The sequence below is a fragment of the Mus pahari genome, chromosome 13 (assembly GCF_900095145.1).
Source record: "Mus pahari chromosome 13, PAHARI_EIJ_v1.1, whole genome shotgun sequence".
Lineage (NCBI taxonomy): Eukaryota > Metazoa > Chordata > Mammalia > Rodentia > Muridae > Mus > Mus pahari.
In genome coordinates this window covers 96229384-96238441 of record NC_034602.1, presented here as the reverse complement: position 1 = coordinate 96238441, position 9058 = coordinate 96229384, and the positions used below count along the sequence as shown (strand labels likewise).

The window sequence follows — 9058 nt, the reverse complement described above, 5'->3', positions numbered from 1 at the left end:
GTTGTACATTTAAGGACACATAAAATGTGTGTGTATGTATGTGTATGTGTAGTATAAAACAATAACGAAGAAAAAGAGACCATGATTTCAAGATTTCAAGGGGGGAATGTTGAAGAGATTGGAGGCAAAAAACAAAAGAGGATGGGGGATTGTGTGATTTTAATTTTAAAAGTCTTATTTTAAAAAAATTTATGAAGCTGGTGTGGTGGTGCCCACCTTTAGTCCCAGCACTTGTTAGGCAGGTGGATCTCTGTGAGCATGAGACAGCATAGTCTACAAATCAAGTCCTGGACAGTCAGGGGTATCACGTAGAGAAATCCTGTCTCAAAACAAAACACACACACACACCCAAAAAAACAAATCAAAACAAAAATCTTATGGTGCAAACTAAGCATGCCCAGCGACCTTTCTGCCCATCACCTTAATCTTTTACAAACTGTATATGACTTGCATAGTCTAAAATGTTTCTATTATCTTTTGTTTTTAAATTATAACATTAGATTCAGCATGCTCAGGAATGTTCTCTTTAATTGAGGCTTCTTAGAAAGAGGCCAACCTCTCTATATGAACATGTATAGGTTCCCTAACTAAATCCCTGCTTCTGTCCAAGAGAGCACTGTTTTAGAAATGACTCTGCACACTTTCATGTCCCGGCTGAACTTATTTTGGCTTTGCACTCACCAAGATGCTAACACAGTGCATTAGGTTACAGGACCAGAACCAGAGAGTATCCACAGGCTCCAGATGTGCTGCAGAAATAACTGTGGTACCCACTGTGTGCGTAGTTTAGTCTTGTGGAAGCCAGAAGGGCATGTAGCTGTGAGGGGGATAAGCCAGGCCAGGTAAATCAGGAACAGTGAAAGAAAGGATTACATTTGACTGAGAAATAGGGCCTTAGCTAGTCCATGGCTCTCTGAATCCCTGACTTTGGCTATCAACATAGGGTTTTAAATAGTGAGCACTTTTACAAATATTTAAATATTAGCTGCTAACAATTTTTTATTAAAAAAACAAAAAACAAATTAAAGCTGGACAGAGAACACACATGCCTTTAATCCCAGTACTCGGGAGGCAGAGGCAGAAAGATTACATGAGTTCGAAGCTAGCATGGTCTATGGAGGGAGTTCCAGGATAGCCAGGACTTTGAATATGTGTGTATGCATATGGTCGCATGCATTCCATCCAGGTCAGAGGACAACTTGAGATAGTGACTTCTCTCCTTCCTCCAGGGGTCCCAGAGATAGAATTCAAGTAGTCATACTTGGCCATAAGTGCCCCTACCCACTGGGCCACCTCACCAGTCCAAGGCAAATTTTGAGTAGTTCCATACCTATCTAGTAATATTTCTGCAATAGAATTCTTACAGAAAAGTATTTATAAAGAATATAAATTATAAGTTCTGACTGCCCATTACCCCTTCAATTTTTATCTTACATTGTTTGTGATCACTTATACCAGATATAGTTTAAACTGTTAATCATTCCTAATTCTCACCAGGTTTTCTTTCAAATGCAGAGCTGATTAGGAGCAGAGGTGTGCTCACTTCCTCTGTGGAAGAGGCCCCATGGCTCCCAGTCTCAGACATTCCATGGTCACCACAGAGAACCAGCAAACTGGGTAAGAGAGTCTCTCTGTCCTGTAAGGTAAAGAGGAACCTGTCAGCTATACCTGTCTTATAAGAACATATATGGTCCTGCAAAGGAAACAACTATGGAGCTTCACTTTAGCTCATAAATAGGACCTTCACCTTAAAGCTTTAACTCTCTTTCAGTGAAGTTACAGTCATATCAAAGGGTCCAAGTGAATCGTGTTACAGGTACATGCAACAGGTGAATCAAGAGCAGTACATAGCTCAGAGTATGTAAGAGTTGTGTTTATGACCACTAACAGCAGGGTATCTGTCATTTCCAAACTGTGGGAATATGATCCTCCTGCCTCAGTTTCCTGTGAAGGAAGAAACTAAAGGCTGTTTAAAGATAACACATGGCATCCAGAAGGGCACTAGGCAGGTCATCAGGCTTCTCGGCCCAGAGCTGCAGCCATTTGATCTTATCTGCTCCAGTGGTACTGGGCAGGCTCTTGACCCTCAATGCTTTGTACCTAACACACATCCACACAAATAGTATGCATCTGTCCCTCCCTCTCTTCAAGTCTCTATTCACATGGAATACTTTTCCAGAAAGATGGTCCTGGATATACTATCTAAAACCATACCCCCGCCCCAACAGGGGTGCTAGTTCCTCCTGCCCATGTTTTTCCTCGATAGCAACTCCTTTTTATATTGTTTACTATACTTCTCATGTTTCTTTCCTAGCCAGGGTGTAACTCTATCAATAGTAGCATCCTAGGAAATGATCTGGAAGGTAGCTATGGCTAAAGCATGACTGCCTGGCTGATAATGGGCATGCTACCCTCTCAGTCATTTCTATTCGTCCTAGGAAATACTGGCCACAAGGAATTTCATCATCATGCAATGCACCACAGTAAGCCTTACCTTTGACAACAGTGAAGTGTGAATCTTCATCAGCACACTGTCCATTTCGCTGAGCTTCTGACCAATCAGGGGGCTGTTGGGCCCAGAAATGTGGCCAATGTGATCCAGCCCTAGATAGTGAAGGACTAACACATCCCAGTCTCCTCTTTTTAATACTTTGTCCAAATGCCTTGTGACATTATTATCCACCTTCAAAGAGAGGGAGGAAGTACATATAAACAGTACGTCCAATTTTTCCTAGATCATCAGGAATTAATCTTAGGTAACTCATGGAAATTAAAAAAAATAACAAAAGCCCCAAAGTATTTTTTAAAAAATGAATATTAGTATTTGACTATGTTCTTATGCCTATTCTTTTTAATGTCTCTAGCTTGTGAACAAACATATTATACAAATAATATAAATTAGCAAAGACCATTGCTGGTCTTAACTAAAGCTGAATAAATAAACTAAACAAGCACCAAGAATAATAAAGGGTGAAATAAGGGGTAAATAAAGGGTGAAAGGCAGCCAACCAAGACAATACAGTACAGATAGGAATAAGTAGCTACATAAAGGCTATTCTTGGAAAGAATAGAACAATACTTATAACATCTGCCACTTCTGAAGCAAACATCATGCCAATGTGAGCGGTAAATAGCTCCCAACAGAGCTAGTATCTTGCTTAGCCCTGGGTCTTGAGTAAGCCCACTTTCTTCCCAATAAAACATGTACCACAAAGAAAAGTATTTCCACCTGATATCACAGTGTGACAACTTGTCACTATTGAAAATTCATACCATACCTGCCCTGGTGAATTGTGGAAAGGGTTTATCACTCTAGAAAAGGTACCAGTGAGACTACATACACTCAAAGATTGGCCCCAGCCCCCAAACTAAACTGAGATTCTTATTGAGGGCTATACAGGTAGCACATGTATTGACTCCTCTGCCACAGGCCCAGCCTTCACATACCTGACTCACATATCATGGGCATGTACTGGACTCTTATAACTTTGTTCTGCCCATGAGTCCTCACTCATTCAATGACGTAGCTGCTGGGCTGTAGCACCCTTCCCGATCTTCTATGCCCTCAATGTCTGCCCAACTATTTAGCATGATGGGGCCTACATACCTTGGTTCACTCTTGCACCAGGTTTATGCTACCATTTACAACTGATTACAGGAATGAATGATTTTATAATCTTGCCATACCATTCCATAAATTAAAAAATACCACACAGAAAATAGCATCACCTGTAAATGGTAGTATCAGACTCTACCTAGGGTATAGTGCTTGTTTCTAAGAACCTGACCTCTGAAATGAGGCATGTAGTGCACGCTGTGAGCCCAGCACTCTGGAGAAGGAGCTAGGAGTATAAAGAGTTCAAGAATGGCCTCTGCTACATATCAAGTTCTACCCTTACCTAGGCAGCATGAGAGTTTGGAGAGAGGGTGAGAGAGAGAAAGAGAGGGGGGAAGGAAGGGGAAGAGAGAGAGACAGAGACAGAGAGAGACAGAGAGACAAACCTCTATATAATCTGACACAAAGAACGATGTTGTTCCATCATATTCCACAAAGTGCTTTGGGAATAATTTAACCCATGTTTCATCTCCATAAAAGATTATTCTTTTCCCAGCAGCTTTTGCCTGTCTTAACACATTGTCTTCTAGGAGCACAGGAGAATTGAGATTCCTGATGACATCAACAAAGCCAGGGAGACTTCCTGTCATCAATGCCTGTAGAAAGAAACATGTCAAGACTTAGATCACAGATCCAAAAGTGAAGTACAAGAGACAGGAAGATCAGTTGGGGGTCAAACAGGTGGGTACAAACCTACAGCAAGCCCTATTCTAGAGACCAGAGTCAAAGCTAGGACAGCAAATGAGCGGGGGAGGGGGGGGGAGGGAAGATAGGCCATGGACTTTGGACCAATATATCAAACTGAATATTGAAGACTTGATTATTTACTGAACATGGTTCAGGGAATCCTTACATTGGTAAAATAGTGAAGAAGATGACAATAATAGTTAGACACAGTGCCAGCTATGTCTTAATGACAAAGTTAATACTAACATGTGTATAAACATTGATAACATGAACCTGTATATTCAGACTCTTTGTCAGGGTTTCACATAAGATTTAATCTGCCTTTTGTACAAGCAAGCTCATTAACAAGCAAACCCTAACAATCCAGCAAATCTAATACCTTTTTTTAAAAAAGAAACCCTGTTCGTATACAGTTCTCAAAGTGAACTGGGCCAACAATGTTCATGGAACATCAAATCACACCTATAACACTGCACCACATAATAGATGGTGGGTGTGAAATCTCCTATCTCTCTGATTAGAGTAGAGTCAATATTCTCCCCCACTTTTACCACAGACCCCACAAGCCACAGTAATAGTAGTGAATCTTTATCATTTGGAGTTGTATCACCACCTAAAGTATCAACGTCCATAGGTTTGTGGTGAAAAGAACAGGAATCTCTGTAATGCCTACAGAATTCTGAAAAGAATTTTTAGTGGCAAATAAATGCAAACTTCATTTTTAAGATTCTAGGACTTGAACTCAGCACTATACATATGCTAGACAAGTGCTCTAATGTTGAGTTTTAAATTTAAACTAACCAGACTTCCAGAATGGCAGAATCGAAGAGCTTGGCACCCCATTCCCCTGCTCCCCAAGAGCAATGGAAAACCAACAAAAACTATCAAAAGCAGTTACGTTGGAGCTTTAACTGTCACCAAAATCATGTAATAAGTTGTATAGGCATGCTCAAGGAAACACTGTACCTATGGTTTTTCCTATCTCCTTCCTTCTCTACTTGATCTGATAATGGCTCCATTACAGTTGGCTGCAACAAGCAAAAAAAAACAAAAACAAAAACAAAAACAAAAAACACAACAATGGACAAGTTTTAAAGAATGCATGTATTTCTGGGAATCTGGAGAGACTCAGAAATAACCAAAACTACCTGTTCTCCTGGCTAAGGTGGAGCCCTGGTTCTCCTGGCTAAGGTGGAGCCCTGGTTCTCCTGGCTAAGGTGGAGCCCCTGATTAAACAGTGAAAGGCAGATCAGACTTGCAACCACCTAGACAGTCAAATGTCCCAGCACACACGAGCCTTGGGTAGATTCCTTAATGGGTGACAGGCTTAATTGAACTTTTGCCAATCACTGTCTGACCCTGAACTACACTGGACCAGAGAAGCCCATTGGAAGACTGGTTTAAAAATAAAAGAATTTGAAAAAAAATACAATAAAAGAATTTGAAAAGGGGCTGGAGAGATGGCTCAGTGGTTAAGAACACTGACAAATCTTTCAGAGGTCCTAAGTTCAATTCCCAGCAACTACATGGTGGCTCATGACCATATGCAATGAGTTCTGATGCCCTCTTTTGGTGTGTCTGAAGAGAGCAATGGTGAATACACTAAATAAATAAATAAATCTTAAAAAAAAGAAAAAAAAGAAAAAAAGAAAGAAAAGAAAAGAAAAGAAAAAGAAAAAAAAGAAATAAAAAAAAATCTTTAGGGCCTTGAAAGACTGCTCAGTAGTTAAGAGCACTTAAAACCAAAAAAAAAAAAAAAAAAAGCCGGGCGTGGTGGCGGGCCTTTAATCCCAGCACTCGGGAGGCAGAGGCAGGCGGATTTCTGAGTTCGAGGCCAGCCTGGTCTACANAAAAAAAAAAAAAAAAAAGAGCACTTGACACTCTTTCGGACAGCCCGGGTTCAGTTCATGACAACTCACAATCTCCTGTAACTCCAGTCTCAATGGATGCAATACTCTTTTCTGCCTTCTGTGGTGCACCTATATGCATGCAGACAAAACACTCATACACATAAAATGAAACAAATGTTTAATGCAGCTGCAGATTTTCAGACTCTTCTGGTCCTTTCTGCCAACACTCTCCTACTCCTCCTAATAGTGCCTTTTTTAGTGTAATTTCTTCAAACAGGCTTTTCAGGCTCCATGACCTCAGCTGCACTCCTATCTCTCCAGCAGAACTGTACTCTGCTCTTTCCTCAGGCACTCATCACAATGTAACTACATGTTTCTTTGAATACTTGTTTGCCCAATGCCTTTGTACATCAATAGAGACTAAAAGCCACATGAAAGCAGTTTCCCCCCAAATGTATATCCATTACAGTATCAACACCTAGTAGTTGCCAAGTAGTTGTCGTTGACCTCTATTTCTTCTTCTTCCTCCTCCTCCTCTTCCTCCTCCTCCTCCTCTTCTTTTTTAATTTTATTTTATTTATATGAGTACACTGTAGCTGTCTTCAGACACACCAGAACTGGGCATCATATCCCATATTCCATTGCAGATGGTCATGAGCCACCATGTGGTTGCTGGGAATTTAACTCAGGACCTCTGGAAGAGCAGTCAGTGTTCTTAACCTCTGAGCCATCTCTCCATGTTTGTTTTGATTTGTTTTGCCACAATTCTTAGGTAAAGCACCATGCACTTCAGAAGTACCCTCACCAGACTGAACAACTAATTACGTAGTAGAAGTAACAGCTCTTCAGACCAGTTCATAGTTCTTTTATCATTTTGTATAATTTCGACAAACAATTTAACTTGACAGAGTCTGTCTTCTTGTATATACAGTTAATGAACTAGGCTGATTATCCCCAAAGGCTCCCTCAAGCCTGATGACTAAGGAATACAGTAGCCCACCACAGAGGAGGATATCTCTTGGATTATGGTGGCCTGGAAAATCTAGTTCTAAATCCTTCCCCCTTTCCATGACGTATGAACTTCAGCTACTTAACAAGGGATAAAAAGATTATCTTATGACGGGATTCCCTCAGCATTCTACTACCCAGCAACACTGACCACACTGAAATATTTTCCATGTTATTAAAACAGGGTCTCCAAGTAGGTTAAATAATTGCTTTAAACTTTCAAAAGAGCCAAATCATGATTCATAAAATTTAACCAAGTTAAATTTACCTTGATTCGAGGCATAGTAACTGTGGGTGGCTTTGCCTCAGCCACAAAACTATGAGATGCTCCTTTTTCTACCAGATACGTTGTGTAGGGCATATACTTCACCCCTTTCGACCCAAACACAAAATCATCTCTTAAAGCATCTATCAGCACAATAACCACTTTACTGAAGAGAGGTGGTGGCAGCTTGGTCCAGTTCGAATTGACTCCTGAAAGTGTTCAGAAAAGGGGAAATTAAATTTTAAACTCTATTTAGTACTCCATTGCCTTCGTTGTCTTTTTCGTTTGTTCTTCTGGCACACATCAGATCTATTTCAATCCGAAAGAAGGCCCATTTTTGGTAGCCAGTGTTGTGTTAATTTCCCAAGAAACCAAACAAGACAACTGTGAAGGTTCCTTCAAGGGTTGTAACCAGCCTGCAGGTGACTACCAAGAAGGGCATCTCCTGGCTAGGCTGGACAGTGTGTTAACAATGAGTAGGTATCCCAGGAATGTGTAGTGAACTACTCTTAGCAAGGTGAAGAGTCCAGGACAGGGCCACCTCCACCTAAGAGACATACAGTTGGGACCTGTGCCTCCCTGAGCTTGCCCTAAAACCTAAGCTTGCAGGCAGTGAACCTATGGACTTACATGTCCAGTGGCTGTGGTTATATGGACCTGTTTCACTGCAGCGGAGTCGTTATCAGGTGTTTATTTCTGTGTTGGTGAGGATATTGGGGTCCTAATGCAAAGAGGCCCTAACCACTAAGTGTCGGGAGGTCTTCTGGGGGAGAGTTGTAGAAAACTGGAGGCCTGAAGAAACATCACCTGTTATGTCCTATGGGTTCAAAACTGGAAACCTAAATTGGAACTGATTGAAAGGGTTATTAGGAAAAGGGGTGCGAATCACTGAACAGCTCCAAACAAGATGCAAAGTCGGAGTTACTCTGGGTTTCCTCTGATTATCACAAAGGTCGACCTGGGGCGGGAGGCTGCGAATGCCTCGAAGGTGTACGAAACACAAACAACGCTAAAACAATACAAATTGTTTCGGTGTTGGGGCAGAACGAAAGCGGGAACCACCAAGAAGGGGGCTATACCTGCTACGGGTTCGGGCGCTGGGGTCTCTGCACCGTGCTCTGGTCTGGCATAGGAACGAACAGGAGCTGGGAAGAATCCCCGAATAAATATCGCGACCCCGATCACCTCAATCGCTACGCAGCTGGCAGCGAAGGCTCCGGAGCCCAGCCGCATTCTGCCCTGCTGCTGGGCGGGACGGCCCGAAACTTAGTGTAACAGCGGGCGCCGCAAACCCCGTGCCAGAGCCCACACCCGGACTGTCAAGAACTGACTCCCAGCCTGCCTCGCCAGCTCCAGCGCACCGGAAGTACGTCAGAGGTGGCGAGTGCCCGCGGTCGCTCCCTGACGACGTTCGCCGCGGGCCGGCCCCGGGGTGATCCTCCCTGGAGTCGCTGCCTCCTCCGGAGCCCAAAGGTCCACGGAATCCCCGGCTGATCCACTAGGGAGCCTCGCTTCCGGTGCCACCGCCCGGTCAGGATTCCAAATTTCAGCGCCTTGAGCCAGGCGCACCTGGCGCTGCCCAGTGCCCGTGCAGGTTTTAGCTGCTGGGGTTTCTTGTGTATGATTAGGCCT

The 9058-nt window shown here is 42.6% G+C and overlaps 1 protein-coding gene across 3 annotated transcripts in view; it reads right to left on the bottom strand.

Moving 5' to 3' along the window:
- Positions 1 to 8763, bottom strand: part of Pigg (phosphatidylinositol glycan anchor biosynthesis class G) — a 37517-nt gene extending 28754 nt beyond the window's left edge. For all 3 annotated transcript variants that reach the window (XR_003845023.1, XM_029545334.1, XM_021210803.2), the window contains exons 1-5: positions 8506 to 8763; positions 7430 to 7635; positions 4003 to 4212; positions 2495 to 2683; positions 1495 to 1636 (exon numbers count right to left, since the gene is read on the bottom strand). Coding sequence is in view for 2 of the 3 variants with exons in the window: in XM_029545334.1 (XP_029401194.1) it covers positions 1495 to 1636; positions 2495 to 2683; positions 4003 to 4212; positions 7430 to 7635; positions 8506 to 8659 (901 nt within the window). In the remaining variant the exon portion in view is untranslated. The remainder of the gene's footprint in view (positions 1 to 1494; positions 1637 to 2494; positions 2684 to 4002; positions 4213 to 7429; positions 7636 to 8505) is intronic.
- Positions 8764 to 9058: the final 295 nt, after the last annotated feature.